Genomic DNA, 22,471 nt, shown 5'->3' with positions numbered 1-22,471 from the left:
GTGTACAGTGGGCTCCCAAATTACTGGCACAGCCCTAGCTGTGTTTCAGGTGTACAGTGGGCTCCCAAATTACTGTCACAGCCCTAGCTGTGTTTCAGGTGTACAGTGGGCTCCCAAATTACTGGCACAGCCCTAGCTGTGTTTCAGGTGTACAGTGGGCTCCCAAATTACTGTCACAGCCCTAGCTGTGTTTCAGGTGTACAGTGGGCTCCCAAATTACTGGCACAGCCCTAGCTGTGTTTCAGGTGTACAGTGGGCTCCCAAATTACTGGCACAGCCCTAGCTGTGTTTCAGGTGTACAGTGGGCTCCCAAATTACTGTCACAGCCCTAGCTGTGTTTCAGGTGTACAGTGGGCTCCCAAATTACTGGCACAGCCCTAGCTGTGTTTCAGGTGTACAGTGGGCTCCCAAATTACTGTCACAGCCCTAGCTGTGTTTCAGGTGTACAGTGGGCTCCCAAATTACTGGCACAGCCCTAGCTGTGTTTCAGGTGTACAGTGGGCTCCCAAATTACTGTCACAGCCCTAGCTGTGTTTCAGGTGTACAGTGGGCTCCCAAATTACTGTCACAGCCCTAGCTGTGTTTCAGGTGTACAGTGGGCTCCCAAATTACTGTCACAGCCCTAGCTGTGTTTCAGGTGTACAGTGGGCTCCCAAATTACTGTCACAGCCCTAGCTGTGTTTCAGGTGTACAGTGGGCTCACAAATTACTGTCACAGCCCTAGCTGTGTTTCAGGTGTACAGTGGGCTCACAAATTACCGTCACAGCCCTAGCTGTGTTTCAGGTGTACAGTGGGCTCCCAAATTACTGGCAGCCCTGACTTGCAGTGCACAAACATTTCTTCAAAAAAATATAAGCAATATAATTATATAGAGAGATTCAAAATACCAACATGTGAGATACTGTACTTTATTCATGTTTCAATGGAACCCACCAATCATACAATTATTTAATACAAAATAAATGTAACTAAAATCAAGGTTTCATAATTATTGGCACTCCTCATTTAGTACTTAGTACAACGACCTCTGGCAAGGACAACGGCGTGGAGTCTTTTCCTGTAATGTTTGACAAGGTTAAGGAACACATCTGGAGGGATGTTGGACCATTCCTCTATGCAGATCATTTCAAGATCCTTCACATTCTTGGGTTTACGCTCGTCAACTGCCCTCTTCCACTCAGCCCAAAAGGTTTTCCATTGGATTGAGGTCAGGTGACTGAGATGGCCATGGCAGCACATTGATTTTGTTGCCACAAAATTTTGTTGTTGGAAAGTCCACCTACTGCCAAGTTCCAGCCTTCTGGCAGAGGCAACCGGATTGTCAGCCAAAATTGCCTGATACTTGGTGGAATTCATTACGCCATCAATCTGAACCAGTGCCACTGGACCTCTGGAATTAAAACGGCCCCAAAACATCACTGACCCCCCTCCATATTTCACCGTGGGTATGAGGTGCCTCTCCTTGTATGCATCTCTGTTTCACCGTGGGTATGAGGTGCCTCTCCTTGTATGCATCTCTGTTTCACCGTGGGTATGAGGTGCCTCTCCTTGTATGCATCTCTGTTTCACCGTGGGTATGAGGTGCCTCTCCTTGTATGCATCTCTGTTTCACCATGGGTATGAGGTGCCTCTCCTTGTTGCATCTCTGTTTCACCATGGGTATGAGGTGCCTCTCCTTGTATGCATCTCTGTTTCACCGTGGGTATGAGGTGCCTCTCCTTGTATGCATCTCTGTTTCACCGTGGGTATGAGGTGCCTCTCCTTGTATGCATCTCTGTTTCACCGTGGGTATGAGGTGCCTCTCCTTGTATGCATCTCTGTTTCACCATGGGTATGAGGTGCCTCTCCTTGTTGCATCTCTGTTTCACCATGGGTATGAGGTGCCTCTCCTTGTATGCATCTCTGTTTCACCGTGGGTATGAGGTGCCTCTCCTGGTGCCTCTCTCTGTTTCCACGCCAAACATGCCAATGCTGTATCTGACCAAACGTTCAATTTTGGTCCCATCGGACTAGAGCACCTTCTTCCAGTCATAATTTAAATTACGTTTGGCTCCAATCGCTTGCGTCTGTGTCTTGATGTCAGAAAGGGCTTTCTTCTGGCAACTCTTCCAAAGAGCCTGTGGTTGTCTGTTGGAGCTTTTTGATACCTGGTGACCTGGTGACCTCAAGACGCCACCAAGGCCTGCAATTCTTCCACAGTGATTCTTGGGGATTTTGTTGCTTCTCTCACCATCCTCCTCCCATTCCTGGGGGGGGGGGGGTCTTCTACCTGTGAGGTTTTCAACTGTTCCATATCTTTTATAATTTTTAATAATTGCTCTGACAGTGCTCCGTGGTATATTCAATCGTTTGTGGATCTTCTTGTAGCCATTACCAGATTTATGAAGGTCTACGACCATCTGTCTCTTTTGAACTGCCAGTTCTTTTGTTTTCTTCATGGTGTTGGATGACAAAGGGATATTGCATGCGTGTTACCTCATTTTGATACCCTAGTGAAACTGGAAGTGATGTAATGGCTCAATTAAGTTCCTTAAGACTTAAATAATTGTGAAACCTTGATTTGGAGGACATACATTTTTAATTACTAGGCTAACTGACTCTGTGATGTTGTTTCAGGTCTACATGACTAACTGACTCTGTGTGCTCTGCAGGTCTACATGACTAACTGACTCTGTGTGCTCTGCAGGTCTACATGACTAACTGACTCTGTGTGCTCTGCAGGTCTACATGACTAACTGACTCTGTGATGTTGTTTCAGGTCTACATGACTAACTGACTCTGTGATGTTGTTTCAGGTCTACATGACTAACTGACTCTGTGTGCTCTGCAGGTCTACATGACTAACTGACTGTGTGCTCTGCAGGTCTACATGACTAACTTACTCTGTGTGCTCTGCAGGTCTACATGACTAACTGACTCTGTGTGCTCTGCAGGTCTACATGACTAACTGACTCTGTGTGTTCTGCAGGTCTACATGAGTAACTGACTCTGTGCTCTGCAGGTCTACATGACTAACTCACTCTGTGTGCTCTGCAGGTCTACATGCAGCTGGCGGAGGATGATAAAGTGCGCTATAAGAATGAGATGAAGTCCTGGGAGGAACACATGATGGATATTGGACGGGAGGACCTGATCAGACGGAAAGAGACCCACAAGAACAAAACTGCTACTAAAGGAGGCAAACAGAAATCCAAAGTGGTGAAAACTAAATCTGCAGGAGCTACGACAGTGAGGAGCGGGAAAAAGGCCTGAGCTGTTCTGGAGAGGAAGGGTGATGAAGGCAAGTTACCGTCCCAAATAAAATACATTTTGTTTATAGTCATATCAATGCTCCTAGCGCCTCAAACTGTGAATGAACCTTCACCAGTCTGGGAAAGATCATGAAACATAACATTCTCAACTGACAGTTATCAGAATGAGAATTCACTGTAAACTATCATAAAGCAGTGTTCTTTCTAGTATGAAAAGGTGAATTATGTTGAAGTTAAGTTCCTGTCACCAGGGCCACGTTCTGTATATACTGTCTCTATACACAGTGTACAGGCTAGTCTGTACTAGATATAGTCTTTGTTAAGAGACGTGTTGACCAGTTACTTTGTTTGTAGACTTAGTTTTCGTTCATGTTTTGTATCTAATTTTTATTAAATAAACATTTACGTACATAAAAAAAAGACTTCATATTATACACAATGTTTATACAGTGAAAACAAATTGGGAGGAAATCGACAAGGTACATAAACGCTGTATGATGAAAGTAAACTATGTACAATATCTACACAGTTAATCCTCACATCGTGTAATAAAACTGTACAATGTCTACACAGTTAATGCTGAAAAAGGTGTATTGAATATAAGTTAGAGATGTGCTGAGTGGTCAGGTGATGGCTCCTGTAGCAGAGCCTGGAAGTCTGGAGAGCAGACCAGCTTGTGCTTGACGTTCCCCAGGATACTCATGTCTCCAGTCAGGCCCTCAGACAGACGCACAGACACCAGTTGCTGTAGGAGAAATAACAGATGATTTATTGTCTGACCCTAAGCCATTGTCTGCACATCCTGGATCACAGTGAGTCAGGACTTAAACACATCCTGGATCACAGTGAGTCAGGACTAAACACATCCTGGATCGCAGTGAGTCAGGACTAAACACATCCTGGATCGCAGTGAGTCAGGACTAAACACATCCTGGATCGCAGTGAGTCAGGACTAAACACATCCTGGATCGCAGTGAGTCAGGACTAAACACATCCTGGATCACAGTGAGTCAGGACTGTGGTTCTTTAGGACTAAACAGGAGAACTAGACTGTTAGGTACCTGTTCTAAAGGGGAAGGCAGCTCCCTCTGAGACGTCCATAGTGATGTGTCTCAACACCATCTAACCCTGTAATGTCTATTATATTAACAGACCTGTTCTATAGGGGAAGGCAGCTCCCTCTGAGACGTCCATAGTGATGTGTCTCAACACCATCTAACCCTGTAATGTCTATTATATTAACAGACCTGTTCTAAAGGGGAAGGCAGCTCCCTCTGAGACGTCCATAGTGATGTGTCTCAACACCATCTAACCCTGTAATGTCTATTATATTAACAGACCTGTTCTAAAGGGGAAGGCAGCTCCCTCTGAGACGTCCATAGTGATGTGTCTCAACACCATCTAACCCTGTAATGTCTATTATATTAACAGACCTGTTCTAAAGGGGAAGGCAGTTCCCTCTGAGACGTCCATAGTGATGTGTCTCAACACCATCTAACCCTGTAATGTCTATTATATTAACAGACCTGTTCTAAAGGGGAAGGCAGTTCCCTCTGAGACGTCCATAGTGATGTGTCTCAACACCATCTAACCCTGTAATGTCTATTATATTAACAGACCTGTTCTAAAGGGGAAGGCAGTTCCCTCTGAGACGTCCATAGTGATGTGTCTCAACACCATCTAACCCTGTAATGTCTATTATATTAACAGACCTGTTCTAAAGGGGAAGGCAGTTCCCTCTGAGACGTCCATAGTGATGTGTCTCAACACCATCTAACCCTGTAATGTCTATTATATTAACAGACCTGTAGGAAAGAGAAGACAGTTCCCTCTGAGACGTCCATAGTGATGTCTCCCAGCACCAGCTGCACCTTGCCAGACTTCCTGATCTGTAGTTTACCCAGAAACCCCTCTGTGAACTCTGACAGGACAGGAACGTCTTTACCAGCAGCGTCCTGAGGAAGAACATGGCCTTTAGGGTTAGGGGTTAGGAGAACTCTGACTGGATGGGAACGCTGTCTCTAGCAGGGTCCTGAGGAAGAACATGGCCTTTAGGGTTAGTGGTCAGGGGAACTCTGACCGGATGGAAACACTGTCTCTAGCAGGGTCCTGAGGAAGAACATGGCCTTTAGGGTTAGGGGTTAGGAGAACTCTGACTGGATGGGAACGCTGTCTCTAGCAGGGTCCTGAGGAAGAACATGGCCTTTAGGGTTAGGGGTTAGGAGAACTCTGACTGGATGGGAACGCTGTCTCTAGCAGGGTCCTGAGGAAGAACATGGCCTTTAGGGTTAGGGGTTAGGAGAACTCTGACTGGATGGGAACGCTGTCTCTAGCAGGGTCCTGAGGAAGAACATGGCCTTTAGGGTTAGTGGTCAGGGGAACTCTGACCGGATGGAAACACTGTCTCTAGCAGGGTCCTGAGGAAGAAGATGGAATACAGCAAATGTAGACCTTGGCGTGAAATGCTTCCCTGTTAGAATGAAGTGGACGGTAGAAAATAAGGATAGAATGTGGTCGTTACTCACTGGTGCTTTAATGTGAGAGGTGCGCTTGCCGTCGGACTTGGAGTCTTTTTTACAATTTCTTTCTGGGGCTGTGATTGGCTGGCCGGTGGCTGTGGCTGGCTGGCTTGGGATGGAGGCTGTGGTTGGCTGGCCAGGGATAGTATCAGGTAGCTGGATGAAAAGCAATTCTTCTGTCTCTGAAACCATCAGCTGGTGGAAGAGCTCTGCTACAGAGGGCTGGTCAGGGCTCAGGACCCCCTGGCCTGGTCTATACTGAGGGATCTGGCCTGGTCCGTACTGATGTCCTGCTCCATACTGAAGGGGCAGGTTTGGGTTAGTAGTAGCAGGGGCTCTGAATGCTGTAGGGCAACAAACACAGGACCATCAGCTACCTGGGAACCAGTTTGGATTGACAAGACTGGAACACGTGTTAATGTATTGAGTCTGTGCACCTCTGTATATCCCCCATGTATTTGCATGTCTAATTGTCTACATCCTGTGCATCCAGGGCCTTCAGGAAACAACCCTTTGACCTATTCATGTTGTTAGAGCCTGAATTTAAAATGGATTACATTGAGATTGTGTCACCGGCCTACACGCCATAATGTCAAAGTGGAATTATGTTTGTAGAATTTAAAAATGAAAAGCTGAAATGTCTTGAGTGAATATGTTTTCAACCCCTTTGTTATGGCAAGCCTAAATAAGTTCAGGAGTACAAATGTGCTTAACAATGGACTTCCCCGTTGTCTCTGCTGTTGTTGTCCTTTCTCTCTTTTAGTGTTAACAGTTTAATCAAACTCTGGCGTTAACAAGTTTACCAATGTCCTAGTTTTGTCCACCCTCTACTTCCTTCCAAAAGCGTCCGGGATGGAAACGTTCCATCTGGCATGGATCTGCAGGAGCTCGTCCAGATGGAAAAGCTGAGTAACATCATGCCTTCTCACTGCAGTCGCTGTCCTCTGAATATACAGGAGGATCGCTGGGTTGTGAACCCTGCTTCAGATGCAATAGTTAGGCCAAGGGCAATTGAAGTGTAGGAAAGGATGATGGTGTCTGTGCCACCAGTAAATACAGGTAGTAGTGTTAATCCCCCCAGCACAGTCCCCCACAGCACAGTCCCCCCCAGGCACAGTCCCCCCCAGGCACAGTACCCCCCAGGCACAGTCCCCCCCAGCACAGTCCCCCCCAGGCACAGTCCCCCCCAGGCACAGTCCCCCCCAGGCACAGTCCCCCCCAGGCACAGTCCCCCCCAGCACAGTCCCCCACAGCACAGTCCCCCACAGCACAGTCCCCCACAGCACAGTCCCCCACAGCACAGTCCCCCACAGCACAGTCCCCCCCAGCACAGTCCCCCCCAGCACAGTCCCCCCCAGCACAGTCCCCCACAGCACAGTCCCCCACAGCACAGTCCCCCACAGCACAGTCCCCCCCAGCACAGTCCCCCCCAGCACAGTCCCCCACAGCACAGTCCCCCACAGCACAGTCCCCCACAGCACAGTCCCCCACAGCACAGTCCCCCCCAGCACAGTCCCCCACAGCACAGTCCCCCACAGCACAGTCCCCCACAGCACAGTCCCCCACAGCACAGTCCCCCACAGCACAGTCCCCCCCAGGCACAGTCCCCCCCAGGCACAGTGCCCCCCAGCACAGTCCCCCACAGCACAGTCCCCCCCAGCACAGTCCCCCCCAGGCACAGTCCCCCCCAGCACAGTCCCCCCCAGCACAGTCCCCCACAGCACAGTCCCCCACAGCACAGTCCCCCACAGCACAGTCCCCCCCAGCACAGTCCCCCCCAGGCACAGTCCCCCCCAGGCACAGTCCCCCCCAGCACAGTCCCCCACAGCACAGTCCCCCCAGCACAGTCAACAACATGGATTCTGGAAAGAAATGCTGTCCACATGGTGTCGCTCATGCAGCCGATTAGAAACCAGTTTTCCCCACTAAGCAACGAGTCAGTCAGAGCCTGAGGCTTCCCAGGTGTCTCCTCCACTGTTACAGGGTCTGAGCCGCCGAAGCCTCCCCACCATTAGCTCTGACAAATTGACCTAGTCATTGGAGACTCCATTACCCACAGGATTAGACTTAAAAATAATCATCCAGCGATCATACACTGTTTACCAGGGGGCAGGGCTACCGACGTTAAAGCTAATCTGAAGAGGGTGCTGGCTTTGACAACTGGCGAGTATAGGGATATTGTTATCCACGTCGGCACCAACGATGTTAGGATGAAACATTGAGGTCACCAAGCGCAACATGGCTTCAGCTTGTAAATCAGCTAGAAAGAAGTCGGCATCGAGTAATTGTCTCTGGCCCCCTCCCAGTTAGGGGAAGTGATGAGCTCTACAGCAGAGTCTCACAACTCAATCACTTGTTGAAAACTGTTTTCTTCCACTCGCAAAATAGAGAATAGATAATTGGCCCTCTTTCTGGGATTCATCCACAAACTGGACCAAGCCTGGCCTGCTGAGGAGTGACGGACTCCATCCTAGCTGGAGGTGTGCTTTCATCTTATCGATGAATATAGACAGGGCTCTAACTCCACATTGAGATAGGGTGCAGGCCAGCTTAGTGGAGTCTGCCACAGTCAGTGTAGTCAGCTCAGCTATCCCCATTGAGACAGTGAACAATCTAGGTTGAATTTGTTTTACCCCTTTTTCTCCCCAATTTCGTGTTATCCAATTGGTAGTTAGTCTTGTCTCATCGCTGCAACTCCCATACGGACACGGGAGAGCCGAAGGTCGAGAGCCATGCGTCCGCTGAAACCCAACCAAGCCGCACTGCTTCTTGACACAATGCCCACTTAACCCGGAAGCCAGCCGCACCAATGTGTTTCGGAGGAAACACCGTGCACCTGGTAACCGTGTCAACGTGCACTGTGCCCAACCCGCCACAGGAGTCGCTAGTGCGTGATGGGACAAGGACATCCCTGCCAGCCAAACCCTCCCCTAACCCGGACGACGCTGGGCCAATTGTGCCGCCCCATGGGTCTCCCGGTCGGCTGCGACAGAGCCTGGACTCGAGCCCAGAATCTCTAGTGGCACATCTAGCCTTGCGCCACTCGGGAGGCCTGCCTCGATCTAGGTAGGACAAATCTAAACAGGGCGGTGTTCGCCTTAGCAATCTCGCTGGAATAAAGATCTGCTCCATTCCTGTCATTATTCAAAGAGATTGATAATACCTCACATCTCAAAAAAGGACTTCTTAATGTTAAAGATCCCTCACTTTCAAGGCAGTTACAGTCAATGAACTAATCACTGATCATGATCACTGATCATGATGTGATTGGCCTGACTGAAACATGGCTCAAGCCATTAAATGAGGCCTCTCCTCCTGGTTACACTAGTGACCATATCCCTCCCCCCGTGCATCCCGCAAAGGCGGAGGTGTTGCTAACATTTTTTTATGACAGACTATTTCAATTTATGAAAACATATGACTGCGTTTGTCTTTTGAGCTTCTTGTCATGAAATCTATGCAGCCTACTCAATCACTTTTTATAGCTACTGTTTGCAGGCCTCCTGGGCCGTATACAGCGTTCCTCACTGAGCTCCTATCGGACTTTGTAGTCATGGCAGATATTCACATTTTTGCTGACTTCTAATGGAAAAGTCCACAGACCCACTCAGTCTTTCGGAGGCATCATCAACTGTGGGTTTTGTCCAACATGTCTCTGGACCTACACATTGCCACAGTCAGACCCTGGAACTAGTTTTGTCCTGTGGAATAAATATTGTTGATATAAATGTTTTTCCTCATAATTCTGGACTATGGGACCACCATTTTATTACATTTGCAATCGCAACAAATGATCTGCTCAGACCCCAACCAAGGATCATCAAAAGCCATGCTATACATTTTCGGACAATGCAAAGATTCCTGGATGCCCTTCCAGACTCCGTACACCTACCCAAGGATGTCGGAGTACAGAAATCAGTTAACCACCTAACCGAGGATCTAAAAGTAACTTTGTGTAATACCCTAGATGCAGTCGCACAGCTAAAAACAAACATTTGTCACAAGAAACTAGCTCCCTGGAAGTTTTCCGACTAGCTTGGAAAGACGGTACTGTGCAATATCGAAGAGCCCTCACCACCGAACCGGGAGTCTTCTGACTAGCTTGGAAAGACAGTAACGTGCAATATCGAAGAGCCCTCACCACCAAACCGGGAGTCTTCTGACTAGCTTGGAAAGACAGTAACGTGCAATATCGAAGAGCCCTCACCACCGAACCGGGAGTCTTCTGACTAGCTTGGAAAGACAGTAACGTGCAATATCTAAGAGCCCTCACCACCGAACCGGGAGTCTTCCGACTAGCTTGGAAAGACAGTAACGTGCAATATCGAAGAGCCCTCACCACCGAACCGGGAGTCTTCTGACTAGCTTGGAAAGACAGTAACGTGCAATATCGAAGAGCCCTCACCACCAAACTGGGAGTCTTCTGACTAGCTTGGAAAGACAGTAACGTGCAATATCGAAGAGCCCTCACCACCAAACTGGGAGTCTTCTGACTAGCTTGGAAAGACAATATCAAAAATCACTAACTGCTGCTTGATCAGCCTACTTTTCCAACCTAGTTGAGGAGAATAGAAACAATCCACAATTTATTGTTGATACTGTCGCAAAGCTAACGAAACAGCAGCACTCCCCAAGTGATGAATGGCCTTTACTTCAGCAGTGATGAATTCATGAACTTCTTTGACGAAATAATATTCATATTCATTAGAAAGTCTCTTTTGATTGTGATTATTTCTCCCAAACTCAGTTGTCCTGAGTCTGCACAGAACTGCCAGGACCTCGGATCAATGGAGATACTCAAGTTCTTTTAATCCTGTATCTCTCAACACATTCACAAAAATAGTCATGGCCTCTAAACCTTCCAGCTGTCTACTGGACCCTATTCCAACTAAACTACTGAAAGAGCTACTTCCTGTGCTTGGCCCTCCTATGTTGAACATCATAAATGGCTCCCTATCCGGATGTGTATCAAACTCACTAAAAGTGGCAGTAATAAAGCCTTGACCCAGAAAAATGTAAACTATCGGCCTACATCGAATCTCCCATTCATAAAAAAAAAAAAATGGGAATGTGTCTTCAGGAAGGAAATGTATACGAAACGCTCCAGTCTCTTTTTAAACCCTGTCATAGTACTGAGACCACACTTGTGTAGGTGGTAAATTTACCTTTTTAAATAGCATCAGACCAAGGCTTTTCTGTCTGTCCTTGTGCTCCTAGGCTTTAGTGCAACTTTTGACACCACATTCTTTTGGAGATTAGAAACCCAAAAATTGGTCCAGGCAGACAATCTGAAACTTTCTGTAAAAATGAAATGATGCAGAAAAGCTAATCCAGGTTTTTGTCACTTGTAGATTAGACTGCGATTCTCCGGCTACCTGCATAAAGCACTAAATACAGCTGCTAGACTCTTGACTCAAACCGTCAAATTTGATCATTACTCCAGTGCCTCTACACTGGCTTCCTGTCAAGGCTGATTTTCAAGGTTTTACTGTTAACCCACAAAGCAATACATAGACTTGCTCCTACCCATCTCTCTGGTCCTGCCGTACATACACGTACGCTTTGGTCACAACACGCAGGGCTTCTTACTGTCTCTAGAATTTCTAAGCAAACAGCTGGAGGCAGGGCCTTCTCCTTTTTATGGAATGGTCTGCCTATCCATGTGAGAGACGCAGACTCTGGTCTCAACCTTTAAGTCTTTTATTGAAGACTCATCTCTTCAATAGGTCCTATGATTAAGTGTAGTCTGGCCTAGGGGTGCGAAGGTGAACGGCAAGGCACTGGAGCGATGAACCGCCCTAGCTGTCTCTGCCTGTCCGTCTCCCCTCTCTCCACTGGGATTCTCTGCCTCTGACCCTATTACGGGGACTGAGTCACTGGCTGGCTAGTGCTCTCCCATGTTGTCCCTAGGAGTTCAGCTTTGTGTCTTGCCAAGCTTTTTTCACTATACTTGACATGAGTGGTTTGAGTCACTGACATTAACTTCCTCTCCGGTCTTGGGTGACATCTTTGTGGGCTCCACCTTGTCTCAGGGTAGTACGTTGATGTCCCTCTGAGGTTGGGGGGGGGGGGGGTTCTGTGCTTTGTCAAAGTGGGTGGGCTTATATCCTGCCTGGTCGCCCCCCCCTCAGTCCCCAGTGTCGGGGGGCTAGTGTCAGTCTGTCCTATCCTATCTTCTCTGGTGTGATCTTAAGTATGCTCCCTCTAATTCAGCCATCTCTCTCTGCCCCAGGACCATGCCTGACAACTCCTGGCTGTCCCCACTCCTCCAGGTCATGCTGCTGATCCAGTTTCCGCTGTTCTGCCTGCGGCTATGGAACCCTTAGGCATGAAGTCATAAACAGCGCAATGCTTGAAGCACAGCGAAGAGCTGCTGGCAAACGCAGTAAAGTGCTGTTTGAATGAATGAATTCGAGCCTGCTGCTGCCTACCACCGCTCAGTCAGACTGCTCTATGAAATATCAAATCATAGACTTAATTATAATATAATAACACACAGAAATATGAGCCTTAGGTCATTAATTTGGTTAAATCCGGAAACTATCATTTCGAAAACAAAATGTTTATTCTTTCAGTGAAATACGGAACCGTTCCGTATTTTATCTAACGGGTGGCATCCATAAGTCTAAATATTCCTGTTACATTGCACAACCTTCAATGTTATGTCATAAGTAATATTCTGGCAAATTAGTTCGCAACGAGCCAGGCAGCCCAAACTGTTGCATATACCTTGACTCTGCGTGCAATGAACGCAAGCGAAGTGACACAATTTCCCTAGTTTAATATTGCTTGCTAACCTGGATTTCTTTTAACTAAATATGCAGGTTTGAAAAAATATACTTCTGTGTACTGATTTTAAGAAAGGCGTGGATGTTTATGGTTAGGTATTCGTGCAACAATTGTGCTTTTTTCACAAATGTGCTTTTGTTAAATCCTCCCCCGTTTGGCGAAGTTGGCTGTCTTTGTTAGGAAGAAATAGTCTTCACACAGTTCGCAACGAGCCAGGCGGCCCAAACTGCTGCATATACCCTGACTCTGTTGTACAGAACACAAGAGAAGTCACACAATTTCCCTGGTGAAAATACATTTATGTTAGCAGGCAATATTATCTAAATATGCAGGTTTAAAAATATATACTTGTGTATTGATTTTAAGAAAGGTGTTGATGTTTTTGGTTAGGTACACATTGGTGCAACGACATTGCTTTTTTTCGCGAATGCGCTTGTTAAATCACCCGTTTTGCGAAGTAGGCTATGATTCAATGATAAATTAACAGGCACCGCATCGATTATATGCAACGCAGGACAAGCTAGATAAACTAGTAATATCATCAACCATGTGTAGTTAACTAGTGATTATGTTAAGATGTATTGTTTTTTATAAGATACGTTTAATGCTAGCTAGCACCTTACCTTGGCTCCTTGCTGCACTCGCGTAACAGGTAGTCAGCCTGCCACGCAGTCTCCTCGTGGAGTGCAATGTAATCGGCCATGATCGGTGTCCAAAAATGCTCATCACCGATTGTTATGAAAACTTGAAATCGGCCCTAATTAATCGGCCATTCTGATTAATCGGTCGACCTCTGAATGCTCGGCTATGGAAAATCAACTGACATTTACTCCTGAGGTGCTGACCTGCTGCACACTCTACAACCACTTATTTGACCCTGTTGGTCATCTATGATCATCCTGAATAACAATCTAGCCTTAATGGCCATCATCTCTACCTGCACAACCAGAATAGCATCCCGTTTCTTCCTAGGCTCCTGCCTTTCTAGGGAGTTTTTCCTTGCCACTGTGCTTCTACATCTGCACTGCTTGCTGTTTGTGGTTTTGCGCTGGGTTTCTGTATAAGCACTTTGTGACATCTGCTGATGCAAAAAGGGCTTTTTAAATAAAGTTGATTGGACTGGGTGTAATAGTCGAATATTGTTTAACATGATTTTTTAATGACTACCTCATCTCTGTACCCCACACATACAATTATCTGGAAGCTCCCTCAGTCGAGCAGGGAATTTCAACCACAATGGCCAATGAGGTTTTCCAATGCCTCAAAGGGCACCTATTGGTAGATGGGTAAAAAACAGACATTGAATATCTGAGCATGGTGAAGTTATTAATTACACTTTGGATGGTGTATCAATACACCCAGTCACTACACAGATATAGGCGTCCTTTCTAACTTAGTTGCTGGGGTAGAAGGAAACCACTCGGATTTCACAAGGCCAATGGTGGCTTTAAAACTGTTAGAGTTTAATGGCTGATGGTAGACCTGAGGATGGATCAACAACATTGTAGTTACTCCACAATGTGAAAATATTGTGCAAAGCTCTTAGACACTTACCCACTGCCAAAGGTGATTCTAACATGTATTGACTCATGGTGTGAATACTTATGTAAATGTGATATTTCTATTTAATTTGATACATTTTGAAATCTCATTTTGAATACAGGCTGTAACACAATGTGGAATAAGTCAAGGGGTATGAATACTTTCTGAAGGCACTGTATATACTTACATGGAGTTGTTGCCTCTGTTATCAGGAAGTTGCTAGATTGATACAGTGGCAGTTGAATTGGCTTGTTCTTGGCATCATTTTTCAAACCAGGATCATCCAAAAACTATATTGGGGGGGGAAAAAGTGTGCGGTTTAAATAAATATATGTATTTCAACCAGGGGTTGGAACCGGTTCATGGAAATAATGAAATGTTTCTACGGACAGAATCAGAACCGGGAACGAAAGTGATCTATACTGTTCCGGAACAGAACTGTTACGTTAAACACATGGGAACCAGTTAATAACATTATCCCTCTGTTAATCAGAAACTTCTTCCAGTGTCTGCCTGCCAGCTAAAAATTGTTGCCAGTGTGTGTGCGTGTAGGCTACCTGCCCCTCGCCCTCCAAAGTATTACTGACGTTACAAGCATGAAGATGCGGGGAGAGATTTTTAATTAGAAAAGAATGGATTCACTTTTTCAATGCTAGTTAAGGATACTATAGTTATCACATTTCACATTGTATTTTTTAACTACAGAAAGATAAGACGTGATTTGCATTCTGGTGCCGCTCTGCACACACAAGCTTGTTAACTAGCTAGCTTCTCTGGTCGAATGTTAAACCAACTCTGAAGATCAAAGACATTCAAAGTTCCTCCAGAAGCCGCTCGTCTGTAGGTATAATACTGTGGCCCTAATTCAAAATTTCAGTTGCATCTCACGCCTGACTAGTCTATCACACATGTAAACAACTCACTGAGCTATAGCTTTCCAACTCCATAACAAGCTGCTCTACCTGCACTGCATGATTGGTGAAGTAGGTTTAAAAAGGAACGATATAAACCGGTACTTTTCTTTTGTTCAAACCAGTTCAGAACTTTTATTTTGCTGGTCGGAACAGAAAAGAACGGGGCTAGTCATTAAGGCTGTTACTTTAGGTTGACTAGTCATTAAGGCTGTGTTTTACTTTAGGTTGACTAGTCATTAAGGCTGTTACTTTAGGTTGACTAGTCATTAAGGCTGTGTTTTACTTTAGGTTGACTAGTCATTAAGGCTGTGTGTTTTACTTTAGGTTGACTAGTCATTAAGGCTGTTTTACTTTAGGCTCCCTACCTCCCAATTCCCCAAGACATCCAACCAGAACCAGAACAAATAGCAGGCCAAACTATCCCTCTCAGCACTGCCTGGACGGCGCAAAAATGCAAATGCTTTCCGTTTGAGTTATATTAGGTTTTATTTTCATCGTGCAAATCCAACTTTCCTTTCTCTTGTCCTTTTCCTCCGCTGGTTCTCAGGCTTGTATTTACTATTTAACTTTCTCTCCAAGTTACAAAGGGGTTTCATGTATGTTGATTAAGGCTGTTTTACTTTAAGTTGACTAGTCATTAAGGCTGTTGTACTTACATCATCCCGTTGAAGCTTGTGTAACATATCATTATCGTTTTCTTCTGAGGCACGTCTCTCCTTCTTAAAACACTTAGCTACAGGAGAGGATCTGCTGTCTGTAAGGTCGGTCCCTCTCCACCCCCCTGCACAGAACAGAGGACAGGACACACTGGAATCCAGTGTTTCTAATGATCATAATAATAACCTGTTTCTTTAACACACAGTAAAGGCAGCTTCTGGCAGAGAAGGTCCAATTCACCTGGTTTCTTTACTGTGTCTGCAGGACCCTGTTCAAAGATGGAGTGGGACTGAATGATCTGAGGGGGGCGCTCTCTTCTCTCCCTGTGCCTCTCCTCCCTCACTCTTCTCTCCTTCTTTGGTGCAACATGGGCCTCTTCCTTTAACCTGGGGGAAGGAGTTCAATGTTAACATGTATTCTTCTAAACTGGATCCTTGGTAGTCTAATGGAATGTGTCTTCAAGCAATACAGTTGACACTCACTCATCTTTACTCTTCCTCAGAGAATGGACATTGGGTACGAAGGTTTTCTGTAATAAAAATATCAATTTATTAATTTCTACTATTTTGTCATCTGAATATCATGACTGTTTTGTTTAATGTTTGTGACAGGACACTGGACAGCTGTATATTTGCTTTTGTTCATCACCCACTGTGTTTCCGTTTCACTGTAGACTGGTTATTTAGTAGTGCTTACAATAGAGTGGTGAGGACGATGAGTCTACCGTGTCCAGAAGAGACTTCACCATTCATTTTCTAGATTCAGATTCACGCAGACATCGTTTTAAGCTTTTACAATTGACAGCTGATTTTGGCATAGTATATCGATTCGCTCTCCTTAAATATTTCTCATCTGTTATTCCTTTGTCTCTGAATTCTTTAATCAAACTTTTCCCCGACAGCTCCTGATATCAGGGTATAAAAACTCCAATCTGTTCTGAAATAGCCTGGTGTGCATGTGCGCCCAGCTATATCATGTCTCTAGCTTGTTTTCCCTGGCTAAACAGCCATGTTCGTCATTGTCAAAAATAAATACTGCACCCTCAACTTCAAAACTAATTTGCTAGTTAGTTATACAATTATGTAACTAAGAAATTCACAGGAAAGAAACTTAAATGATGTGTTGTTTTGTTGAACCGTCACGACTGGTTTGAGTTATATGTCGTAAGATAACGGTGGCGAAGGATGATATCATTGCTGCTTAACCCGGATCCAAGTTCCCTTTTGCGGTCCACCGACGTCATTGGCTGGTCTTGGAACTGGGACACCCTGCCGCCTCTCCCCGCATGGCTCGATTTTTATATGTTGAAAAATGGTAACGTCTACAAAACTTAGTCCACTCTGTTCAAAACATATTAATTATTGTTTTGGAAACAGAAAATTGTATTGAGATCAAATGTTTCATCGATGAGAAAATTAGCAGAATGTCAGTGAAAATCCATCTTTTACCACTGCCGGCCACTGGGCCTCCTCTCACTACCATATTTGGTAGTAAGTGGAAACGCCAAGCGGATGCTTCACATTTACACATCAGGTGAAATATCTGTCTTGTTCCATCTATGGGATTAGCATGGGCAGAACAATTTGAGGGCTTCCACCATTTTAATGTGGTCAACTGGGTGGGACTTCCAACTTAATTGGCTCATCCCTCCTGCTGATCCTATTGGAGTCATGTCCAACTGGGTCATCAGGAGGGTTCAGCCAATCGTAAAGAAGATCAACCTTTTTTCCCTCTGTGCTGTTTTCTGTGCCCAATGTTTGTACCATTTTTTTGTGCTGCTACCATGTTGTGTTATGTGTTACTGCCTTGCTATGTTGTCTTAGGTCTCTCTTTATGTAGTGTTGTCTCTCTTGTCTCAATGTGTTTTTTGTTATATATATATATATATATATATATATATATATATATATCAATCAATCACAGCCTCCATCCCCGCAGGAGGCCTTTTGGTCGGCCGTCATAGTTAAGAACACGTTCTTATTTACAGACTTGCCTAATTAAATAAAGGTTAAATACATTTACATTTTAGTGGCCCCCCACTTTATGGTGGAGATGATATATTTATGTTTTAAAGTACATTTCCTGCCATTCTACACCTTTTTCCATGGGGTGAAGATAATGTTGCAGTTTTAAAGCAAGTTTTCTGCAGTTCTACACATTTTGGCATGGGGCAGAGAGACAGTTTTTCAATTTTATAACACATTTCATGCAATTCTACACGTTTTGCCTGGGGCAGAGCCATTTTTAGTTGTTGCAGTTTTACAGCTAATTTCCTGTAGTTCTTCATGTGCCCTGCGTGCCTGGTAGGTATACCTGGGGCGGCAGGTATCCTAGTGGTTAGGGTGTTGGACTAGTAACCGAAAGGTTGCAAGATCAAATCCCTGAGCTGACAAGGTTAAAACCTGTCATTCTTCCCCTGAACAAGGCTGTCATTGAAAATAAAATGTTGTTCTTCACTGACTTAAAATAAAAATAAAAACATTGGCTACGATTAGTTTAGATAGTCTATCCAGACAATTTATCAATTCAATTTATTTTCTTCTCACATGGCTAATTGAGACCGCTAATTTGACGTGTGCCTGGAGCAGGGCCCTGATGGCACAGATACAAAGATGAGTCCTCTATCTATCTCTATGGGTTGAGTACGTAGTCTTTGATATACAGTATGAGCGTTTCCATTGGGTATCACCTTTTTGAACCCGCCCAGAGTCAGGTCTCGGGACCGCAGAGACGTCAGTCTGCCTGGAGGAGGGGGGGAGTTCAGCACCGTCCGATGAGGTAACCCACTGCCAGCTACATTTGGTCTGGTGATACCGGAGTAGCCAGCCATAAAGTCCGTGTTGCTGCTTGGATCAGTCATTCTGCTAATCACTGGCTGGAACGGACGGCTTTGTGACAATACAGTATTAAGGGGTTGAAGGCTATACTAAACCTACACCCATTATTCGATGGGGAAGCCTACAAATGAAATGGCAGCATAACTCCGATTTGGAATAAACAATATTTGAACCGAATTCCTATTTCTTCTTCATCGCGCTGTCCAATAGCCTAATAAACAGATATGATATGTGAATTAACAATAGGCCTTCTTACTGTGAAGTCAGAGAATGCAGGTATCCCCTCCGTAAACACGGATATCGGTGTTCAAACAACACTCTGTTATTGTACTGTAAGCCTCCAGAAACTGTAGCGTCCATCTTGTCCGTAATGTCTGGGCACATCTGAGCAAAAACAGCGACTGAACAGCAGCCTTATACAATCCAAATCCAACAGTCTGTCCTGGAAAGAATATTGTAGGTGTTGCGTACAAGGCCTTGGTAATAAGCAGTTGGCTACATCCTTGATACAAAGTAACTTACTACCTGATCACTTGAGCGACACTTCAGTAAACACAACCTACATTCCACGCGCTAGTTCTTACTAATATAGGATACTTCACAATAGATGGTAATCGCTCATTCGGTTCCCCGAGTTAATCACATCAGCACCGTTTATTCTGCTTTGTTATGTCTTCACGTGATTCCATTATCTGAACACAAGGTGGCAGTGTTTATTCGGTCTCAGAAGAATAGCTGTATTGTGTTTTTCTTTGTTTATTTCACCTTTACCCACCAGGTAGGCCAGTTGAGAACAAGTTCTCATTTACAACTGCGACCTGGCCAAGATAAAGCAAAGCAGTTCGGCACAAACAACATCACAGAGTTACACATAGAATAAATAAACATACAGTCAATAATACAGTAGGAAAAAAAATATATATACAGCATGTGCAAATGAGGTAGGATCAGAGGGGTAAGGCAATAAATAGGCCATGGTGGCGAAGTAATTACAATATAGCAATTAATCACTGAACCTGTATGGGTGTTGTAACCTGATAAAATAGTAGAATAGAACCCCAATTGTATTTGTTCCAATTCATTATTGTTATGTTTCTTTTTCTGATATTTTGGTGGAAAAATATACAAATTCCTGTGAGATGATAAGGCCCAGGACTGTGCAACGTGGTAAAGGCCACACGCTCTCATGCAATACTATGCCAATTGGCCACATGGTGGCGCTACAACAATCAATAGGATTTGCTCACTTTGAAAGGTCAGCCCGTGTGAACTAGAGTCATGAAATTTGGTCCATTGGTCCCTCTCCTCACAAGGAACAAATTTCCCTCAGGAACCCATAAAGTCCGCCATGATGGATTTTCCACCATTTAGAATTTTGTGAAAATCACTTGAAACTCTACTCCTCTCGCACCGATTGACAGATCTGCACAAAACTTGACATGTGGCATGTGTGGACCAAGGTTTATCAACACAATCATTTCCATACTAGTAACAAAAACATGGCCGCTATTTCCCAATGAATTTTCATGTGGTGTGGTCTCACACATAAATGCATACAAATCAGACAAGGATATTCGTATTGTGACAAATTGGTACACTGTCAAAACTCAACATATGTAAGCACATTTAGATTGACCACACGGTGGCGCTCTAACCAGCAGGGATGTCAGTCCAGCTAAGTTGTAAAGTATGGTTCAGTTCGGCACATGGTGGTGCTGTTTTACAGGAAAAAATGTCATGCAAGTTCATTGGCTTGTAGCGCCATGTTGTTTGATGTAGAGTCTTGGAAAATACTGTGTTTAAAGATGTCCGTGGATAGCTGCTACATACCAAATTGGGTGTTGATCGGTCCAGCGGTTTTGGTGAAGTAGAATTTTAAAGTAATTAAGAAAAGGTCCAAGATGGGCATTTTGTATGATCTGTTTGATGCTGAGTTCTGATATTTGGCAAGCACGGTATAAAGTACAAATGTATTCATCCAACTGGAATGGGTCCAATTTGTCCTGATGGTGGAACTATGGAAACAACAATGCACCAACAGATGTGATGCTTATTTACAAAATCATCTTAGGCCTCACTCCCCCTTATCTGAGACACCTACTGCAGCCCTCATCCTCCACATACAACACCCGTTCTGCCAGTCACATTCTGTTAAAGATCCCCAAAGCATACACATCCCTGGGTCGCTCCTCTTTTCAGTTTGCAACATCTAGCAACTGGAGCGAGCTGCAACAAACACTCAAACCGGACAGTTTATCTCCATCTCTTCATTCAAAGACTCAATCATGGTCTCTACCTTCTTGCCCTTTGTGCTGTTGTCTGGGCCCAATAATGTTTGTACTATGTTTTGTGCTGCTGCCATGTTGTGTTGCTACCATGTTGTTGTCATGTTGTGTTGCTGCCATGCTGTGTTGCTACCATGTTGTGTTGCTACCATGCTATGTGGTCATGTGTTGCTGCCATGCTGTGTTGCTACCATGTTGTGTGGTCATGTCAAATCAAATCAAATTTTATTTGTCACATACACATGGTTAGCAGATGTTAATGCGAGTGTAGCGAAATGCTTGTTTAAGATGACCTGGGGTACTAATGTAAGAAATAACACGTAAAAAAACAAAAAACTGCATAGTTTCCTAGGAACGCGAAGCGAGGCGGCCATCTCTGTCGGCGCCGGATGTGTTGCTGCCATGCTGTGTAGTCATGTGTTGCTGCCATGCTGTGTGGTCATGTGTTGCTGCCATGCTGTGTGGTCATGTGTTGCTGCCATGCTGTGTAGTCATGTGTTGCTGCCATGTTGTTGTCATGTTGTGTTGCTACCATGCTGTGTGGTCATGTGTTGCTGCCATGCTGTGTGGTCATGTGTTGCAGCCATGCTGTGTGGTCATGTGTTGCAGCCATGCTCTGTTATCGTCTTTGATCTCTCTTTATGTGGTGTTGTGTTGTCTCTCTTGTTGTCAGGTTTAGACATTTTAGCAAATTGATTAAAAATAAAATACTGAAATATCACATTTACATAAGTATTCAGAACCTTTACTCAGTACTTTGTTGAACCACCTTTGGTCTTCTTGGGTGTGACGCTACAAGCTTGGCACACCTGTATCCTTCCTGTTTGGCCCTGTCCGGGGGTGTCCTTGGATGGGGTCACAGTGTCTCCTGACCCCTCCTGTCTCAGCCTCCAGTATTTATGCTGCAGTAGTTTATGTGTCGGGGGGCTAGGGTCAGGTTGTTATACCTGGAGTACTTCTCCTGTCCTATTCGGTGTCCTGTGTGAATCTAAGTGTGCGTTCTCTAATTCTCTCCTTCTCTCTTTCTCTCTCTCGGAGGACCTGAGCCCTAGGACCATGCCCCAGGACTACCTGACATGATGACTCCTTGCTGTCCCCAGTCCACCTGGCCGTGCTGCTGCTCCAGTTTCAACTGTTCTGCCTTATTATTATTCGACCATGCTGGTCATTTATGAACATTTGAACATCTTGGCCATGTTCTGTTATAATCTCCACCCGGCACAGCCAGAAGAGGACTGGCCATCCCACATATGCTCTCTCTAATTCTCTCTTTCTTTCTCTCTCTCGGAGGACCTGAGCCCTAGGACCATGCCCCAGGAATACCTGACATGATGACTCCTTGCTGTCCCCAGTCCACCTGACTGTGCTGCTGCTCCAGTTTCAACTGCTCTGCCTTATTATTATTCGACCATGCTGGTCATTTATGAACATTTGAACATCTTGACCATGTTCTGTTATAATCTCCACCCGGCACAGCCAGAAGAGGACTGGCCACCCCACATAGCCTGGTTCCTCTCTAGGTTTCTTCCTAGGTTTTGGCCTTTCTAGGGAGTTTTTCCTAGCCACCGTGCTTCTACACCTGCATTGCTTGCTGTTTGGGGTTTTAGGCTGGGTTTCTGTACAGCACTTTGAGATATCAGCTGATGTAAGAAGGGCTATATAAATAAATTTGATTT

The 22,471-nt window shown here is 45.1% G+C and overlaps 2 protein-coding genes across 10 annotated transcripts in view; one reads left to right on the top strand and one right to left on the bottom strand.

Annotated features, from left to right (window-relative positions):
- Positions 1 to 16,228, top strand: part of tfam (transcription factor A, mitochondrial) — a 27,808-nt gene extending 11,580 nt beyond the window's left edge. For 2 of the 6 annotated variants that reach the window (XM_090217966.1, XM_090217969.1), the window contains 2 exons: positions 3,038 to 3,281; positions 15,938 to 16,228. In XM_090217966.1, coding sequence (XP_090074092.1) covers positions 3,038 to 3,253 — 216 coding nt within the window. In that variant the 3' untranslated portion in view covers positions 3,254 to 3,281; positions 15,938 to 16,228. Of the gene's footprint in view, positions 1 to 3,037; positions 3,830 to 12,003; positions 13,679 to 15,937 lie in introns of those variants that run through there. The other 4 variants (XM_090217967.1, XM_090217970.1, XM_090217965.1 and 1 more) reach the window with 2 other exon arrangements.
- On the bottom strand, positions 3,613 to 22,471 carry LOC110514011 (DNA-directed RNA polymerase III subunit RPC4). Of its 4 annotated transcripts, none has more exons than XR_016491193.1 (8): positions 18,363 to 19,221; positions 16,156 to 16,202; positions 15,914 to 16,059; positions 15,673 to 15,797; positions 14,290 to 14,392; positions 5,778 to 6,071; positions 5,058 to 5,207; positions 3,613 to 3,997 (listed from the first exon to the last, which is right to left on the bottom strand). XR_016491193.1 is itself a non-coding variant. In XM_090217962.1 (8 exons), exons 1-8 carry the CDS (start codon positions 18,531 to 18,533, stop codon positions 3,857 to 3,859), a joined length of 1,221 nt encoding a protein of 406 aa, XP_090074088.1. In that variant the 5' UTR covers positions 18,534 to 19,221; the 3' UTR covers positions 3,613 to 3,856. The 4 variants fall into 4 exon arrangements, 3 of the variants coding, with proteins under 3 accessions (XP_090074088.1, XP_090074090.1, XP_090074089.1); XM_090217962.1 differs by having other exon boundaries at positions 5,778 to 6,115; XM_090217964.1 differs by having other exon boundaries at positions 5,778 to 6,115; positions 18,767 to 19,208.

The sequence above is a fragment of the Oncorhynchus mykiss genome, chromosome 23, assembly GCF_057628025.1.
Source record: "Oncorhynchus mykiss isolate SJ-2025 chromosome 23, ASM5762802v1, whole genome shotgun sequence".
Taxonomy (NCBI): domain Eukaryota; kingdom Metazoa; phylum Chordata; class Actinopteri; order Salmoniformes; family Salmonidae; genus Oncorhynchus; species Oncorhynchus mykiss.
This window is presented reverse-complemented; position numbering and strand designations above follow the sequence as displayed.